At 32.5% G+C, this 21,360-nt stretch overlaps 1 protein-coding gene across 1 annotated transcript; it reads left to right on the top strand.

Annotated features, from left to right (window-relative positions):
* Positions 1-208: 208 nt before the first annotated feature.
* Positions 209-2,921, top strand: LOC131642492 (B3 domain-containing transcription factor VRN1-like). Its single transcript, XM_058912735.1, has 7 exons — positions 209-407; positions 486-870; positions 1,389-1,483; positions 1,573-1,846; positions 1,982-2,053; positions 2,516-2,577; positions 2,661-2,921. The coding sequence occupies exons 1-7, from the start codon at positions 351-353 to the stop codon at positions 2,895-2,897; spliced, it is 1,182 nt and encodes a 393-aa protein (XP_058768718.1). The 5' UTR covers positions 209-350; the 3' UTR covers positions 2,898-2,921.
* Positions 2,922-21,360: the final 18,439 nt, after the last annotated feature.

Raw genomic sequence — 21,360 nt, 5'->3', positions numbered from 1 at the left:
ACTAGACCAGCAGAAATAAATATCAATAGGAGTATTTAAATTTCACTTTCAGAGATGAAGTGAATTCGTATAACCATATGAGGTAAGCCCCACCCACTCACTCACCCAACATTCTCATTCTATAATATATATTTAAGACAAATTTTGTATAGTATTTACATACTATGTTTTTTTTGGAAAATAGAGGCTAGGCCTCACCAACCACACACCAATAATAATTTTATTTATATTTAAGACAAACCATTGAAAGCGTTCAATCAATCAAACAAAGATAAACCCAGCAACAAAAGAAAAACACAAAATCACCATATCGGCTTCTCAGCTCAACTCAACAAACAAGCTTCAAGAACATGGCAACTCAACAGCGTCCCAGTTTTCATAGAGTAATAATGAAGAATAAACAACTGGTATGTATATGTTTCATTTTAGTTTATATATACCATTTTGTTTATGCATGTTTATATTTTTGAATTCATGTATTGCAGAGAATTCCAAAATCATATGTTAACAAATATTGGAATGGAACTTCAAATCCAATATTTCTTAGACTTCCAAATGGTGTTCAACAGAAAATATTTTGGGTAGAGCGTGATGGAGATATTTGGTTTGATAAAAATTGGGAAATTTTTGCTAAGAATTTTAATTTTGCATATTTCTTAACTTTTAAATATATAGATGAATCACACTTCAAAGTTAAGATATTTAATCGAAGTTGTTTAGAAATAAATTATTCTGATATAAGATGTGTAGATGAGGTTGATGAGAGTTTAGATGAGAGTGAAGAAGTTGCACTACCTAAAAAGAAAAAAAGTAACAAAAGAAAAAGAGAAGTTGATTCAGATTTGAATACTACCCAACCAAAACATGCAGGTGAGTTCATCTATTTTTTTTCTTTCAATTTCATGCTTAATTTTTTGCTTTAATAATTTCAATCTCATCTTTTTTTTTTTATTCACGTTTTTTTTTTCTTTTTTTGTTAGATTATGATTTTTAATTTATTTTCATCTCACACATTATTTTAGTTTATTTTTTAATACCAAAATTATATTTGCTATACACCGTGGCTTTGATCTTGAAAGAAAAAGCTTTGAGGTCTTGATCATAATCAAATTTTAATTTATGTTAAAAGTTGTCTCACTTTACTATTATTTTAAAAATGTTTAAGAGAATATAGAAAAATATGAAAACTACTTTAATTGAATGAGGAAAAATGTTCTATGATTTATTATTCATATGTTTTAAAAATGATTTATTGTGATAATAACTGTAAAATAGCTACTTTTTTTCTGGAAAATTTTCAAAACAAGTTAATTTCACGTTTTGAAGGTTAAATTTACTACATAGTTTTAAATATTGAAAATGGTTTTTTCCCTTAAATAATTTTGTAGGTAAAAAGAGATATGCTATTAATGGGAGGGCTAATAATGATAGTCCATATTTTGAAGTTACACTGAAACCATCTTACGCTAAAGGCTATACGTTGGTATGTATTCTATCTAAAATGTCTATTAATTTTGGCTTTAGTTCATTTGTATGAACCACTAATAAACCATGATTCATGAATTTAAACAGAGGATTCCAGTAGTGTTTTCGAGAAAATATTTCAAAAAGAGTGCAAGAAAAGCAATGATAAAATTTGAGAATGACATGGCTATGGAAGTGAATATTGAGTATAATGATGACAATGGAGGATTTAGTATGAAACGTGGTTGGAAGAAATTTACAGAAAAATATAATTTAAAAATCGGTGATGTTTGTAAATTTGTGATGACTCAAGATCAACCACTTTCATTTTCTATTACCATTAATCGAGTCAGAAAGGAGAAGAAACATAAAATGTTTTCAGGTATTTCCTTTTTTTTCATTCATATTTTGTTTGTTTTATATTAGTTAAAATATTTTTGAATTATGTTTGATTATCATCTTTCATCTATATTATGTTTATAGTCTTGGTGTTTTTGTTCATGAATGGGTTATATAGGTGTATCTTCTAGTGATACTACCGTTGCAAAGAAAAAAAGTGTGGGAGAAACTTCTAGAGGAAGATCAAAAGGTATATTGTTCTAACTCTTTATAAAAATGAAATTTTATTAATGTAAAGATTTCTTAAATGTTTGTAATTTTAAATAGTTCTCTTAAATATTTTCTTTTGATTTGATCTTTACCCTTATCAATAATTTATATATTTTTAAACTAAAAAGTTTTTATATTATATTGTTAAACTTTAGTTTAAAAATTTCCATAAATTTTAAATAACGTGATTTTTAAATTAGTTTTAGCTATGCTTGTTAAGTTTTAAATAATTTTAAATTTGTGATAGGGCTTTCAAAAATATATAAGAGTTTAAGGATTCATTTTTTTAATGTAAGAATCTAACAAAGGACTATTGATACATTCAAAGACATAATATAAATTTTGAGCAGAGTGACATATCTAAAAATTTCTAATAAATTGAGCACTTAATTTTTAATATAAAAATTAATTATTATTTGTTGTCACTTGTGTGTTTATGCAGGTTCAAAAAGTCGTAATGTGATGAACTCGTCATTTAAGCTTCTTGTGAATTGTTTATATCCGGTATGACTAATTACGTAAATAACAGTTACCATATATAAATATATATAAATTTACATATATAATTCTTTTTTTTGTATTTGTAGAATGTTCCAAACGAGCTTATGAATAGGCCAAAACAAATTGTAAAGCTGAAAATGAAGGAAAAATTATGGTTGGTAAAAGTTAATTATTATCCTAGTATCAAGCGATGGAGATTAAGTGGAGGTTGGTCCAAGTTTAGAAAAGATTGTAGGGTGGAGATAGGAGATACCTGTCTCTTTGAGTTAAGAGATAAACAAAACATGGTGTTTGATGTTTCATTTGTAGGAAAGAATGCATGAGTTGTTGAGTTGTTTGATATATGTTTAGCACAATATATTTATGTTATATTATTTATTATTTTTTTTTTTAATAGGCAATTGATTAATAAAGCTCGCACTAGGGGTGCAACCCTTACACAAAAAAGACTAGAGCATGATTGAATCGGATAAAGGAAATTTAAACCAATCATAATAATTGGATCTAAACTTAGGATATCCGCTAGATAACCATCTCCAAGAAAGAAAAGTAATATTGGAACAAATTAATACATGGCTTGAATATATATATTTAATATTAAAAAATATCTTTTTAAATTAATATATTTTAGATTTTTTAGGATGTAAAATATTAAATCATTATAATCAATTTCATTTTACATTTTATTAAAATTAACTAAACTAAATACTCTTATTATTTTAAAAAAATCATAATTGAGAAACAATTGAAAGTAAAATAAAATCACATGCAGAAAATTTTATTATCTTCATGACATTAACTCCAAAAGCAGTAAGTACAAAACTTATTAAGCACGAAGGAAGGTTTTGAAACATTAAAAGTGTGATCAAAAATTTAAGTGGAAAAAGAAAAAGAATTTAAACCGAATAAAATTAATTAGAGGCTAATCATCCAATTTCTATGCCCTATTCATTTTTACATAAAATCCTACAGACTAAACCTCGTCCCTCCAAAACATTTTGCAAATTACTTAGGATTTAACTACCACGTTGGCTGGCTGTTCAAATTAAAGTTTGTTTGGTACATAATCATACAATAAGAAAATAAACTTCTTTACTAATCTTGTTAGCAAGTAGTGGTTTATATACATACAATCAAATTATTGTAAGTGGAATCCAGAGAACAAAATCATGTTTACAAACACATGTACCACAAACCACCTAAATAATCGTATGAACAAATTTCTTTTGGCCCATCCAGCCATCAATTCTAAGTTAAATATGCTAATACTTCATGTTAAATATCATTTTAAACATTTAACTTACTGCTATTTTAAACTAAATGTATATTGACAGTTGTTAATTCATATTAACGTGAAAAGCTTACATGTGTGAATTGTAAGTCTTGATAGATATCGAAAAACACCATAAGTTAATGTGAAATTTTATCACTATAATATACACACATGCATACATCCCACATACAAAAAAGAACAACAATAATAAACTTAAATTAGTTCGAACATTCTTTTCCTTTACAATTTTTGAGAGCTTTTCAAGTATGTAACTTTTTCTCTAGAATCTTTAGAGAGAGAATATAAGTCCGAGGATATACCATCTTCTTTTTATGCGTCAATAAGTTCATCATTTCTAGTATTAAGAGTCAGAAGATCTTTTAAATTTTTTATGGGCAGCAAATTCATTATAACTAGCACATTAAAACATTTACTAATACAAATTACACATTTTAACACTGTTGAGAGAAGGATGTTGTAATATTCTGTATCCTCTTAAATGCATAAATTAAGCTCATATGTGCTCTATTTGTTCTCAGTTGAGATCAACTGAGCTCCTATATGTGTACAAGATGTTTATCATCAATCATAACTTTGTTTTGATGAAGACATGATGACTTTCTTAAATTAACTTGGTTTATCATATCTAATGTCGATTGCTTTTTTTTTTGTTTCACTAACTTCTCTTTGAACATATAACCTATTAAATTGATTTTGGAAATAATCATATGAAAAATTATGTTGTATTTGAAACATATGTTACCTTGATTGATGTTTTTCTAGCATTCTTCAACTCATCATTCATCTCATGTTCTTTTATGGTTAAAATCTCTCCAATACCTCTAGTTTTTGTTTAAATTTCTTCCATACTTGTTCTTTTTTCAAAGCATCAAATTCGATGCTTTCAAGAATGAATTTATAGAAAAGGAAGTGTTGAATAAATAACTTGAAATATTGAACACATTTTAACCATTAAACTATGCGAGATGAATGATGAATTGTAGAATGCTTGAAAAACATTAATCAATGTAAGTTGTTCTTCAAATATAACAATATTTTTCATATAATTATTGTACTAACCAACTTTGAGAAGTTACATGTTCATTTAGAGTTTAGTGAAATAAGCAATCGACATTAGATTTATCCATCGGTTTTATGTCCAAACTGAGGTGAAAAAGTGTTATACCCGTCGGAGAAAAGTCAAAATCGAAGGGAAAGGGATTTTCACCATTTTAGAATTCCAAAAAGGATCTCCCTAGGGATCAAACCTATGACTTTTTCACATTACCTGCTAGTTGTTTATAAATCGAGGTAAGACCCCAAGACTTTTCATGGCGCCCTTCGTTACCTTGCTTGAAAAACCGAGGCAATACCTCTTTTTCAATCAAGGTAAAATGTGTAACACACGAGGCCGACGAGGGCGGGGTGTGGTCTCCAGTGCACAAGGCATGACAACGAGCGGCTCCTAGCAGCTTGTAAGTAAAAATCAAATTCACATCAGAATGAGAGGGACCTTAGGGGTGTAAGGAAATGGGATTGCATGATTAAAGAAAGGCTTATAAATATTGATTAGTACTACCTATACCAATAAGACGCATCTTATTTTTTGGTAGCCTAACAAATAAGAACTCCATAGTTAGCGTGAAAGACTTGGAGTAGTATTTGGATGGGTGACCTTCTGGGAATTTTCTGAAAAACGTGTGAGTTAGGAAAAAACATGTTGAAAAGACATGTCTTGGTTTGTAGGATCGATCGGCAATCTTGAAAGCAGACTGGGTCATTACAAATGGTATCAGAGCATACCACTTCGAGTACGATATGGTTCGGGGACGAACAAGGAAGAAGATAGTGAACATGTAACACCCGAGGCCGACGAGGACGGGGAGTGGTCGCTGGTGCACAAGGCATGGCAATGAGCGGCTCCTGGAAGCTTATAGGTGAAAATCGAATTCACATCAGATTGAGAGGGATCATGAAGCTATGTTTGTATTGGAATGAATGTTTCAAGGAAGACTTATAAGGATAAATTGACACTACCTATACAAATAAGATGCATCTTCTTTTCGGTAGCCTAACAAATAAGAACTCCTTAATTAAGTTTCTTAACTTAGTGTAGTATTTGGAAAGGTGATCTTCTAGAAAGTTTCTCAAAAAGCGTGTGAGTAAGGACAAAGCATGCTGAAAAGACTTGTGTTGGTTTGTGCAGTCAGTTGGTAATCCTGAAAGAAATCTGGGACTTTACAAAAAGGGTATTTTGTTATAGTGCCATATGTGTTGGATCACTTTGATAGGACCATGCATGATTGAGGCCATTCATTGGACCTTTGGCTAACCTAAAACAGTTTCCCTCAAGACCTGTCAGGTGTGTACTAGCCCGGGAGTCTTTTAAAGTCTCATTAGGCACTTGGTCATCACGTCGACCATAATGAGACGTAAAAAAGTCATGGAATAGTTAAAAAAGTAAACAATAGCACTAAACATTCTCCCATTATTGAAACTTCTCTGGTTTTTTTGACACCTAGCTTTAGGTTTGTAATTTAGAGTATGAAACTTCCCCCTATGGCATTCGAGTGCACTTCAGTTTGATTTCACTTCCTAGGTGAAATTTGATTGTTGAATTTTAACTTCATTTTTCTCATTGATTTGATTTGTTTCTCGTCTTCCTATATATAAAGGCTTATGGACTTCTATGAAAATTTCTCTATCCCTCAGAATCACTTTCTATTTTCTAGTATACTTTCTTCCCCTTATTCAGATGAATTTCTTAGAGCGTTTACCATTCCTTGAACAAAGCCTTCCATTACGGCCTTAACCTTCACCTTCTTCGTTAAACTCTACTCCTACCAGGTACACTTCTTGCCCTGAACTTATTTCATATCTTCAGTACTTACTTTACCATGGCCAATATAAATTATCATCCCATAAGTTTGTCTTGCAATTCTATTAACGATGATTCCTCTCCTTTAGTTAGAGCAGAAGTGTCTTCTAGTTCAGATTCTTACCACCTAGTCACTTACCAATAAATCCTAGAGGTTAAACTTGTATTTGATTATTCTGAGCCAGAGAATCATTCTAGTGGTTATATAAATAAGGAAGCTTCCATTATTGAGTTATCATTCAACGATATTATCTCTATATGAGCTTCAGCTTATCCTGCTTTAATTACCCTAGAGATAGAGCTCGTTATTTTGAATAAGGAGGAGGCCCAAAATTTAATCAAGACATACCATGTTGCTTACAAATGGGATCTGAGTGATGATGAGGTTAAGGATCATCTAACACGTGGAGCTCAACCGAAGAGTATCAGTTGGCCCAATTCCTTCGAGATCTTTCGAGTTGAAGAGATACCTCTAAAAAGAGTCAAGCCGACTGATGCAAAAAAATATAGTTGGGTGGAATATAAGATATGGGGAACTCCTTATATTTTAAGTAATCCAGTAGCTATAAGTGTGGCTAACATCGTGTCGGCCTCTCCACTGACTGGTCGTTCTTTCTTGTAGAATTAGGCAATAGGATATGCGACACTTTTAAGGAATGCTCCATTCCTTTTTATGAGTGCTTGCTCTCCTAGATAAACCTGTAGCTGCCCTTACCCAAATTCGAGCTGGAGATTCTAAAGTTTTTGAGGGTTGCCCCTGGTTGTTCTTCCATCTCTTTGTCGTAATACATACCTCAAGATATAATGTTCGAGATCAAGACTTATTATGCTATGACAATATGTTCCTTTGTTCAATCCTTTTTTTCAACAGATAAGGCGATTTTCGGGTCACTTTATACTGATGAAGCCATATAATTTAGAATTCTATCCCACGCTCTATCGTGTTCACTACAACGCGCAAGGCTTTTAAAAGCGCTTTTTTTGGCCTTTAACAGCGCTTTAAAGCGCTGCCAAAGCCAGCGCTGGCATAGGCTACGAAAGCGCTTTTAAAAGCGCTCTGGTAGGCCCCCCTATAAGAGCGCTTTTCTGGAAAAAGCGCTCTTGTAGGCCCCCCTTTTAAGAGCGCTTTTCAGGAAAAAGCGCTCTGGTAGGCACCCCTATAAGAGCGCTTTTTTCAAAAGCGCTTTCGTATGTTGCGTTTTTTTTTTATGCTTTTTATTATTTCTAAACCTGCACTTTTGGCAGCAATATTTTAGAACCTGTAATTTACTATTTTTTGGCAGTATTTTTTCATGAACCTATAATTTATCATTTCAAATCGATATATACCATTATAATCGATATCGATTATATACAAAAAAGGTATTATATTATATACCATTAATGTAAATCAAAATACATATATACATATTTCTAAACCAAAACAACTAAACCAATTCACATATTTCTAAACCAAAACAACTAAATGGGAAACAACTTCCGAGTTCTTATGCAACCAATGTACGCTTCCTGTATTATCTGGAGCTATGTTGTATTGATGCTTTAGTGGAGAACCAGTAGTCACCTGAGCTATGTTGTATTGTGTCACAGAATATGAATCAAATAACTGTACCCCGAACGATCCTGCCACAGAAGACTTCGGGGTACATTACTTGATTCATATTCTGTGGAACATAATCGGCAGGGGCACATTGTGTTCTATCCTTTACCAGTCCATCCACTGTTTGAAGCTCAACCTACAATAGAAAAACGTGATTATTTACACAACATTCACATTCTCAATATTTTCTCTATCAACCAAAAATTTCCTCATCTCCGAACAAAAGACAAAATAGTTAATAAAAATAGTGCTATACCAGAACAGAAACCAATTTATAAGAAATCAATTAACAACCACATGCACATAAAAATAGTTTTTGATAAAAGAACAAGTCAATTGAGCCAACAACCAAAAACCCTAAAAAAAATCAGCCGTAGAGCCGTAGAGCCAACAACCAAAAACCCTAAAAAAAATTCTGTTCATCATCTTCGAAAAACCTCTCCAGAAACTGTAAATACATTGTTCATATTCATCCAACAACAATCACAATACACAGCCGCAAACACTAACCAAAACCCTAATTGTTCATCTTTCTCATACACGCAAACCATTCATCAGAAACAAAACCATTCACAAATCATCATCAAACATAACCAGACAAACATTCATCAAACCCAAACATTTGTTCATCACTTTCCTAATCAAACAAACCCTTCAGAAATTTGAGAGAGGAAGAGAGAATAAGAAATAAACTCAGAAAGGTCTCACCCGGTTTTGGTTTGTAGATTCAGAATCGAAACCGAACTCAGCAACAACACGAACCTCAACTCACCATAAACTCGTGTGTTTTGGATCTGAAAGGAAGAAGAACGGCGGAGGTTGCTAGGGTTTCGGAGAGAGGACGGCGGAGCAACGAAGGAAGAAGAAAGATCTGAAACAAAACGCGTGTGTTTGTAAAATATATAATTTTTTAAATGGGCTACCAGAGCGCTTTTCAAAAGCACTTTAATAACACCCCCTACCAGAGCGCTTTTATCCCAAAAGCGCTTTCGTAGCACCCACCCTATAAGAGCGCTTTTAAAAGCGCTTTCATAACCCCCTTACCAGAGCGCTTTTTAAAAGCGCTCTCATACCCCCCCCCCTACCAGAGCGCTTTTTAAAAGCGCTCTCATAACTCCCCCTACCAGAGCGCTTTTTTTGCATCATTTTTCCATGTTTATTAATTTTGTTTTTAGCGAGCCCTACGAGAGCGCTTTTGCTAAAAGCGCTTTAGTAGCTGCGCTGCTACAGCTTAAATTTGGCGTAGTGGTTACTACTGGGTCTTCTTGTTCTTGCTTGGATATTGATCCGCTGTCGCGCACGGGTCAAAAACGAGTTGTTTAGTATAAAAGCAGTACAGCGACAGTTGACTCGAAATATCGTTCTCAAAAGGATTCTTGATTTTTATTAACTAAAAGCTAAATCGATTTAGGGGGGTTTGGTTTGGTCGAAAAAAATGATTATCAAAAGTGATTCTGAAAATAAGCTGTTTTGAAATAAGTGATTATAACAGGTTAATCTACCGGTTCTACTTCCAACTTATCATTGACTATTACAATTTCAATTCCCTAAGCGGTACCAATTCCTATTCGATTGCAATATTGATGAAACAAGCGTCGACAATACTACACGAGTTATGTTCCTAATCACCGAATTAAGCAAACGGTTCACCGAATTAAGCAAACGGTTATCGATAGCGCGAATTAACGAATAAGCTAAGTTTAAACGCGATTAAAGTAAGGAACATGCATCAATCGAATTAAATCCAATATATTCTATAAGAACGAATTAAGCAAACGAAATCATATAACAAATTGGAAAGGAACTGAATTAAATTGAAAGTAATAATAACCTCAAAGTTTTGTGGAATTCGAATTCGGCAGATTAGCCCTTAGGATTAGTTCTCCATTACAGGATCGTCAAAAGCTTGGAAAATTTCGTGAATGGAAGATGGTTGCTACTGTACCGCGGCTGCTAACCTAAGGGATAATAGCACAACCCGTTTTACAATCCAGCTGGGTCAAACAGACGACCCAGGCCCAAAACTAATTGACCCGAAACTTAACTATAACTAGTGCTGCAACTTCAACGAATTTTCTGGCTCTTCTACAGTCCGATTCTGACTTCGACTCCAACATAAGAATTGTAGCTCTTTCTCTTAGCTTTCCGTCGATTATTAGAACGCCTCAATCGGACTCCTGGAACTCCAGTTATGACCGTTTCCGTGCAGACTGCTAAAGCTGAAAAATAAATACGAAAATCAAATAACAATAAAAATAAATTAAAATATAAAAACATAATAAAATAGAAAAATAAACAAACTAAACCATAGAAATGCCTAAGAACAAACATAAAGGAATGTGCATCAAAATGCACTGATCAGATATGTTCCCGAAATATCGTACTAATTGGATCCATTTCCACCGTAAACCTCATTGGTATATTGTCTAGCTAGGTTCTCTCAGCCCTAAGTTTATGATGAAGATATATTTGAAGGCTCTTTATTGGCGTATTGATATTGACGAGCGATTTTGCCTTACTAAGGTGAGGTTTTCTCTACAAAGGAAGCAGTTGATTGATATTCGCACTATTGTGGGCATGGTGAGTAGTGTATAGAGGAAAGAGAATTTTTGTGAGGGTTGAGTCCTCATTTTTTTTACATGAGTTTTTTATATTTGCAAATAAAATGGATGCTCTATAAAAGGTCTATGCTATTTCCAAAGAGCGGTAGGCTCGGGGTGTTAAAGTTTCTCCTCATACTTGGGTTGTCACTCATTCTCTTGTCGATCCTACCATGCCTGTTACCGTGGAGGTTTCTCTATTCACTCCTAGACTTAGCCAGCCTTTTTTTGGAGATGTCATCGTGATTGTTAAGGACATATCTCTGTCCCCTATCGCAAAAACAAAAAGGGATATAGACCAAGATTAAAGCCTACTCTTGAAGGAAGATATGACTAAACGGGCATGGTTTCTTAGGGTGTCGCTTTAGGTCCGACCACCTTTCTTCTCAAGTTGTTGGCTATCTTGCCACCTCTCGTCTCCTTCTTTGACAAACCCTGGTTACTCAAAAAGATACGACTAGGCGAGCTTTTACACTCCCTCTCTTTCACAACTATAAGGCTTTCAAGTTCCTTGGTCAGGTACACGGATCATATACGAATTGACCAAACTTGACTTAAAATAAGCAAGTTAGAAGTATAAGAGTAAAAAAAGCTGGAAAAAAAAAGCAGTTTTAGGTGAAAAAAGACACACTTATTGTGAAAACTTATGAAAAAAGGATTAAAAACATGTTGCTTCGCCTCTGGAAAAAACGTGATCGCGCTGCCTAGGATACGCTCGCGCTGAGTTCATAATTACGCAACACACGCATGTTGAAGATTTTTGCTGACACGCGCTTTTGGCGGCTCTATAAGGATAAAGAGAAAAAGAAAAAAAGGATTGATTCTAGAGAGTGAAAAGTGACATATTAGAGCAATTTTGGAGCTTTTAAAGGCCATTAAAGCCATTGGAGAGCTTCTTCTTCGGTGATTCTTCGTGTTCTTCGAGTCCACACTTATGGTTGATCAATTTGAACATGAGTATCTAGATTCCTTTTAGGTTAGGTCTTATTTGATGATGAGCCTATTTTTACTTGATTGTGACATATGATCGGATGACGTTAATGTAATTATTTTGACTCGTTGTTGTTATTTAGTTATTGATTGTACTCATTTCCTTTTGTTTGTCGCGACATTCAAATTTATCTTGATAAGTAGTGACTATTGACCCTAGACTATTTATCTGACATACTTTAACTGTTGAATTCGCTAATCGACTAAGGATAGTACAATTAAGAATTATGACTTATGAATACAGTGTTGTATTTCCTTGGTTTAATGGTATAATTGATTTGAAGGACCAGGGAATTAACGATTAGGCTAGTGAGTTACACACCAAGGAAATATGATGCTTATTATTATATGATTTAGAATAGATATGTTTTCGGTTTATTGTACTACATGACATGATTATGGAACTCGCAATTTTTGACATTGTGATGCTTATTTGATTTTAGATATTTGTGATTGAAATTTTATTACGCTAAAAAGTGATAAAAAAAATAAAAATTTAAAAAAATATTATCAAACCAAAAATATTAATTTAAAGAAACAAATATTATAAAAAAATAATATTATAAATTAAAACTATTGAGATGTTAATAATTTAAATAAAAGAATATTATAAAAAAATAATACTATAAATAAAAATTAATAATTATCTAATTTGATGCTAAAAGTAAAAAAATTAAATGATTAGTATCGCTTTAAACCGTTACCAAATAAATTATAATAAGAATATTTAAATCAAATTACGACAGTGTCAAGATTTTCCACTCATAATTGTTTGAAACTGTCGCAAGAAGCGTTGGACACTAAACTCAAACTAAAATTCACGACAATTTGTAACCATCGCAATTAACCATTTAACTCATTAGCCTACCCCTGGCAATTTAGAATGGTGGCTGAAGCAGCAATTTTAGCAATTGTCTCAGTAAAGCCGGTCGACACACGCTTTTGTATGAGAATTACAAACACCACGACACAGTATTTGAGGCGGTTTAAACTGCCATAATCTTCCAAAAGTAACCCCGCAACTTACTAATCTAAATTTTGATTAATATGATTTTTTATGTGAAAATTATAAAAGATAGATTTAAGAGTTTAAAGGTAGTGTACTGACAGTGTAAATAAATTTTACACATACAACCAATCAAAATCCTTATACTTGCCATGTCATATTAGTTTTTTGAAATTAAAATTGTGTTTTAATTAGATACATGGTTATGATTGGTTGACAGTGTAAAAATATTTTACACTGTCAGTGCATATCCCCTTTTCTCTAGATTTAATATCTTCTCTTTCATTTATATACTTTATCATAAACATTCTTATACTTCAACCTTTTTATGATTAATATGATTTTTTTATGTGAAAATTATAAAAGATAGATTTAATATCTTCTCTTTCAGTTATATATTTTATCATAAACATTCTTATGCTTATACTTAATAAAAATGTTAGATAGTTGTTAAAGAACTAAATATATAAAATTTTCACTAACAAGTGTGTATTTAATTTTTTTGACAAACAAATATTTATTCTTTCAAAATTAATAAAATAAATAAATAACAACCCAAACTTTATGTCTAAAATTGAAGAAAAAATGAAACAAAAAAAAATCTCTAAACATCCATGGCAAAATATTTAAAAAGTGACAAAAAGAATAATTTAACATAAGTATTAGGACGAAAAGAAAATAACAGCATCCATCTCACTGAAACCAAGATAAGATCTTGATACAATAAAAACAGTACCAAACCACAAGATCACCTTGAAAAGTTATAATTTCATAGTAAACAATTTAATATTGTTATTAGGAGTGGACAAATTTCAATCGACCGATTCAAATCGACCGACTTATTATAAACGTTTTGCAAACGGTTCGAATTGGATTGGGTGTTTGGTTGACTCAGTTACTTAATTAGGATAATATAAGGTTGATTAGGTCAGACTCGGATAATTATTTTCGATCCATCAAAAACCGAACACAGCCGAAACTCAACTAATTTTTTTTATTATTATATATTGATCCATTTTAAAAATAAAATTCAATAATTTTATTATGATATTACCATTTTTATAATCTAATAATGACATTGTTTATTTACAAAAATACAAGAAAATGCAATATAAAATTTTGATCGTTATTTACTTTGTGGTTTAAAGTATGACAATGCTCAAATTAATGTCAACTGATATTGAAAATATTATCACATAATAATGAATTTTTTCAATAATAAAAATATAATCTTACTTTGTACTATTCTAAAATTTTGATTTCTTTTAAATTAAAAAATAAATGTTATTGAATTTTATAAAAAAAAATTATTTTTTATGGATTTAGTTTAATAAATGTTAAGCTGATTAAATTCATCCGATTTATCTGATAAATGAATCTAATCGAATCCATCAAAAATCAAAATTTTATTGATCGAAATCGTGTCTTTAAAGTGAAACTGCAATTTGCGTCGAATTTAAGTTTTAAATCTGATATCGATCCAAACCGATCAATTGTCCAGTACTAATTGTTTTTTTATAAGCTAAAGGTATATTTCACAAGCACTAGGGGTGTTTAACCCAAATACAAGAACACAAAAATACGGAAACAAAGTCCGCCTCACCTACCAACCAAGGCCAACACCCAATCAAGAGAAAAAAGGTCTTGGATCAACTGACCAATCCTCTCTAGATAAATTACAAGAGCCTTTATGAAAGACTTGAAACCAATCCCAAGCTAATGATTTGAACAAACTAAAACCATCAAAATGTGACATAACTAAATTGTTGAAAATTACATCATTCCTACACTTCCAAATAATCCAACAAAGTGTTAAGCAAAAGAAATAACCCAAACCCAAAGAGAAATTATTCTTGCAAATATCATCCATCCAATAAAAATGATCAATAAGAGAAGATTTCTCATCACCATCAATTATTCTAAGCCACCGACATAACTTCAACCATCATATTCTAGAAAAAGGACAAAAAAGAAAGATGTGGTCTAAATCTTCATCGGCCCCACGACACAAGGGACAAAACAACAAGTTAGAATCAAGTAAAACCCCTCGTTTGAATAAATTCGTCTTAGTCGGTAACCTATTCCAAATCATCCTCCAAGCAAAAAAATAATTCTACTAGGAACTTTTGTTTTCCAAAGACGATCAAACGCTACAATACTATTATTGTTCAAAGAAGGAGAAGAAAGTAAATCCAAACAAATAGCATCATAGGCATTACTTACCGAAAAGTCGGAAGGATTGCGCCACCAAATCCGTACAACAATTTATTCTAATTAGTCTATTGGAGGAATATGTTAACTTCAGCAACATTTTTCTACTTTCTTATAATCATTGCATTTCATAGGGTTGACTTTCATCTTTACCATTTTATTTTTCTATGTCCATCTTAAAAGATATTAATTGTTTTAGTGGTTTCCTAAAACAATTCTAGAAAAATATTTAAAATGTAATTAATTATTTAATTAATTAAATATGATTGATATAATAAATTATTTAATTGAGTTTACCGTAAATATAAGAGGATTAATATTTTTACAGCCAATGACAATCGGTTTCATTTTTTAACAGCTTTGTGAACGTATCTTTGATCAGTGTGTAAGAATGACATATGCATGCTATACTTATGTAGTAAAAGATGTTGGAAAGTGAAAACAAAGAACACATGCAAAAGTAATTTACTATTTTCACAGTTTCAAATTCAAACAATGCTAATCTAGTCACACTTGTTGGAAACATTCGGGAAGACAAACCAAACTATTGGTATTCAACTCTATTTAAGAGTTTGGCTCTACAAAGGTAGATACAGTTGCATAATAGGCATCAATAGATTGACCTATTCTTTACATTGCGTGAGAGCCATAAACATTTCTCTAATTTCTCTTGAATCATGGTCATTCATCATCCTGGATTTTCCAAAGTCATGCAAAATCACAAAGAGGAGATTGTAACTATATGAGAAAGAAATTTCATTTATTTATATATACAGATTTATATATTTCACTATTTTTGTAATAAAAATGTTTAAATATTTGGACTAGATAATTTGGAATTAGATTATTGCAAAATCAAACTTATATATTGAGTTTGTGAATGTCTAGAAGAAAGTGAAGAATTAGTGGTTGAAGTGAGAGACAAGAGAAAATTTAAAGGTTAGTTTAGATGTTAGTTCATTTATTTTTTTTCTTTTTAATATTTGTTTTTTCTTTTTTTTTAGATTAGGGTGCATTTTGAATGAAAAAACATATTTTAAAAACTTTAAAGAAAAACTGAACATTTAAAAAGACAATTTGGGCATAAAAATAACTTATGAAATTGCTTCTAATTTTCAAAATAAAAAACTATGATTTCTAAACAGGAATGTGATTTTTGAAACAAACTAAATTTTTATTAAAATAAATAAATTTATCTCATAATAATTTTAAACAAACTCACTCAAAATTTGAGTATTTATTTTTTTAACAATGCAGGTAGTACTAATGGAAGTAAGGGTAAAACAACATTGGTAAGTTTACTATTAAAACTGTCTAGTTCAAAATCCATCCAAGAATCAAAGAATGAAACATGACATTAAAACACACCTTATCAAAACTATACTCAACTTTGTCAAAAATCATGGTATTTCTCATGATCCATAGACTCCAAACCGTTGCGATCCAGATCAAATTAATCCTCGTCCTAATATTGACTTGTTTCACCTTCTCTTGATATCCTCCAAAGTCTAAAAAATCAACAAACGAAAAAGGAATATCAACACCCAACCACATGTATATTCGCCTCCAAATTGATGAAGAAACCGCACACGAGAATAATAGGTGAGACGGGGATTCCAAGTGAGACTTGCAAAACTCACAACAAAGATTGACGGAGGCATCGAGAATTCCTCTTCTACTCAAGGCGTCTTTGGTTGGAATTCTATTAATACACAACCTCCACATAAAAATTTGAATTTTACTAGGGATGCACTCTTTCCAAATCACCTTCAGATTTCTCAAAATAGTAGGAGACCAGGCTGCCTCCTTTTTTGACTCCATTCAAACTGCTACACTAGCAGTCGTGAAGCCTGCAACATTAGGCATCCAAGTGAAACTGTCTTTCCCATCCCTAATCAACCTAACAGCTCTGATGTGTAAGTATAAGATTGCGCCTAAGAGGGGGGTGAATTAGGTTTTCAAAAATTTAATCGGTTTTATGAGAATACTTCTAATAATTTTTGGTTAAGTGTTTGAAGGTTTTTGTAAGGTTCTTTTCTTTTCTTTGGTAATGGTGATGAATGCAATAAAGTGCGGAAAAGTAAAGAACGCAACGATATATACTGGTTCCCCTCACAATTCGAGAGTACTCCAGTCCCCTTTCAAACACGAAAGAGATTTCACTATAGTTAGAATTATTGTACAAGCCTATGCCTACTATCTAACCTATAGGGTGATCAAAGGTTCTTAACACCTTTAAGATCAATCAACACTAATGTGAATGAAGAACAATCCTCTTCAAACACACCACTTACTTCCAACAATCCTGGATAGTAAGGAGATAATTTTCTTTGAACTTTTACAAGAGATTTAGATGAAGTTTGTATAGCACTATCAATCTTGGATTGATCTTCTTCTTCAAATAAACAATTCTCAAAATGAATATAAGTGTTCACAATGTATGCATGAAACTTTAAATGAATTCTCAATGAAAATGTGTGTAGAAAGTTTCATATAAAAAATTCTGGTTTGTGGACACTTGAAAATAATGAAATTTATGAGTATGAATTGTTAATGAAGAAGGTGAATAATGATTTTGAAATATGTAGTATTTATAATGTGTCAAACACCTCTTTGAATGGTTATTTTTCCATGAAACAATGCAATGATCAAGTGGTAAGAAAAAGGATTCGTTTGAATAAGATCATGCAATGAAAAAACACACTGGTTCAGTAGGAACCGGTTCCTGCCTGGGACAACCCGGTTCCTGCTGAACGTTACAGCAGAAAATTTCAAATTTTGAACTGAGGAACCGGTTCCCACCTAGGGACAACCCGGTTCCCCATAGTAAAACACAGAGAACTGAAAACTTAGAATGCTGGGAACCGGTTCCCCCATAGGGACAACCCGGTTCCTAAAACCTTTATTTTGAATTTTAACTTAGAAAAAGGTTTTAAATGAACTTTTGAAGGATGACACTTTGTAGTATGTTTATGATATGCATGGAAATATATTTGTGAACAATTATATGTCAAAGTGAGTATTGTTTATACCTTTGACATTTTAGCTTGATTCTTGAATCTTCACAATTTCTTCAAGACTTTGAAATGATGTATTTTTGCTTGATTCTTTGAAATTCTTTTTGCACATCCTTTATAAAAGCTTGATGTCCATATTGTCTTCATCAAAACACACTATGCTTGAGAAGCTTGCATTTACATTCTCCCCCTTTTTGATGATGACAACCAAGTCTTGAAAATGTTTTGAAAAAGTTGTTTTGTGCTTTTGAAATTATGTTGAACAATGCAAGGCTCCCCCTATGTTAGAGACTCCCCCTAAATCCATGATTCCTTGATTTATGGTGATGAGTTTCATTTGATAATTTTAACAATGGCCTGCATTTTTCTTTGAAACAAAACAACAACAAAAACACATGCATATTCTTCTCCCCCTTTGTTATTATCAAAAAGGATGGGGAAAAAGATAAAAAGTATATGAAATATAACACAATGTAAAATACCACAAAGATAACACAAAAATGAAATACTACAAACATAACATGATTTAAACGATACGAAACGTAGTTTTTTACGATTACAACACAAAAACATAAATAGTCTTAAACATCACGAACATAAATGGAACATTGTCTAGAAAACATAAGTAAAAACGAATAATAGAAAGAAAACATTACATAGAAATTAAAGCACATAATTTAGTCACTTTCATCCATATGTTCTTCATCATCATCCTCTTGTTCTTCTTCTTCTTCACTTCCTTCCTCTCCCTCATAATGAGCCAAGATACGCCTTTGAGTCCGTTGAATTTCCCGCATTTGTCTTCTCATAAGGTTATGCTCATAGTTATTCTCCCTCTTGTTGTTATCAATGGATGTTTGAATAGAACAAAGCTTGGCAAACATCATATCCATTGTGTATCCACCTTCGGGAGGTTGAGGATCTTGTGGCACGGCTGGCTCAAAATCAACTTTGTAAATAAATCTACCTTCACGATCCGTAACTATTCCTGTATTTTTAAGAGCGGTAGCGGTGGTGATAGCACACTCTTGTTCATCCATATTTTTCTTTGGTTCCCGTTGGAGGAGAACACCAGCATTCCGAACAATATGAGAGATGGCCCTTGCATAAGGTAAGCCTCCTTTAAGGGACGCCATAAGCTGCATGTGGCGCATAATTGAAAGCGCCCAATTGACTTCAATGCCACGCCTTAGAGCAAGCAAAACCATCAACTCGAACTCATTGACCCTGGAATGGTTAGAATTCTTTGGAAATAAAACATAAGCAATGATTAGATGGAGCATCCTATCACTCACCGATAAGCTTGAACCGAACATGTTAAACTTGATAGCAAGCTGTTGGCGAACTGAGTCGCGTTGAGTTGGTCGGCACATATCCACAAAAACATCAATCTTACTATACGGTTGCCAATCCTCCGGTATGTTACCTTGAAGGAGCACTAAGCCTTGAGATGGGATTCCTAACACTCTTCCAAATTCCTCAACATCTAAGCATATATCCTTATTTGAAACTTTTGACAATAATGTGAAATCATCAAATTCATCGGTCACTATCCTAAGATTGTGGTAAAACTCTCTAACCAAATCCGGATAATAATCACCATGGTCAAGCACAAAATTAGCGACCCCTGCATTAGCTAGTCTACCCGGAAAATTGAAGCTGTGATTAGGGAAATCGGGGAGTTTACCGTATTTTGCCGCAAGGAGTTTTCGACTCCGAATGTTGAATGTGAGTCTCCGACTCTTGACAGTTGGTTGGATCTCTTGAGGATCTTCACTTGTCTCTCCAATTTTGTTCTTTCCCTTTGCACTTCTTGAAACTTTGGGTGCCATTGTTGAAAGGAGTTGAAAGTTAGGGTTTAAGTTGAGATTTTAGGATTTGGTGAGTGGAGAAGGATTTGAGTGAATTGTGTGAAAGAGTGGAGGATTATATAGTGTTTAGAGGTAGTGGGTAATTTAATTTGGAGAGTTATGGAGAGATAATGGAGCTTTGAATGGGGTTTGACTATGGAGGTGGAAGGGTGTTTGGAGAAGATGAAGATGAATGTATGTGAATAATGAAAGTAAATGTGTGTGAATGAGAGTAAAAGAGAATAAATGTGTGGTGTGAAATGGTATAACATATATTTGAACTAAAATAAATAAATAGAAAAAAATAAGGCAAAACAATAATGACCACACATACCTTCATGTACAGCCAAACAAGATAAGCAAAAATCTGGAAAATGTACGTGGGAACCGGTTCGTCCCTACATGGGAACCGGTTCCTGAGACACAAAAAAACAACGCTTCTGGAAATTACTATGGGGAACCGGTTCGTCCCTACATGGGAACCGGTTCCTGGACTGAAAATTTCCAAAAACTTTTATTTTATGAAATATAAAGCATACATATCATACATATTTACCAAGTCATAATGAATGAACATTTATAAGGTACTTTTAACTTATAAAAGTACCACTTGGATTGTCCATATCAAACTTCTTTAATAGTTCTTTACAATATTTGGATTGATTGATAAAGATTCCATCTTTGAGTTGCTTAATTTGTAGTCCAAGAAAGTAGTTCATCTTTCCCATCATAGACATCTCGAATTCTCCTTGCATCATCAATGAGAATTCCTCACACATTTCTTTGTTAGTCGATCCAAAAATGATATCATCAACATAGACTTGAACCAATAAAGTGTTACTCTTGATTTTCTTAATGAACAAAGTTTTATCAACCTTACCCTTTTCGAAACCCTTTTCACACAAAAAATTGCTAAGTCTATCATACCATGCTCTAGGTGCTTGCTTTAATCCATAAAGAGCCTTTCTCAACTTAAAGACATGTGAAGGATTCTTGAAGTCTTCAAATCCGGGGGGTTGTTTGACATAGACTTCTTCATTGATGTAGCCATTCAAGAATGCGCTCTTGACGTCCATTTGATAAAGCTGAAAATTTAATGAACATGCATAAGCAAGTAAAAGACGAATAGCTTCTAACCTTGCAACCGGAGCAAATGTTTCTTCAAAGTCGATTCCTTCTTCTTGATTGTAACCTTGGGCCACCAATCTTGCTTTGTTTCGAACAATTATACCATTCTCATCAAGTTTGTTCTTAAACACCCATCGAGTACCTATGATGTGTTTGTTACTTGGTCTAGGAACAAGTTCCCAAACTTGATTTCTCTCGAATTGATTTAATTCTTCTTGCATTGCATTTATCCA

Source organism: Vicia villosa, unplaced genomic scaffold, assembly GCF_029867415.1.
Source record: "Vicia villosa cultivar HV-30 ecotype Madison, WI unplaced genomic scaffold, Vvil1.0 ctg.005127F_1_1, whole genome shotgun sequence".
In the NCBI taxonomy this organism is placed as follows: Eukaryota; Viridiplantae; Streptophyta; class Magnoliopsida; order Fabales; family Fabaceae; genus Vicia; species Vicia villosa.
Note: the sequence above shows the minus strand (reverse complement) of the source record. Positions and strands in the feature narration are given on the sequence as shown.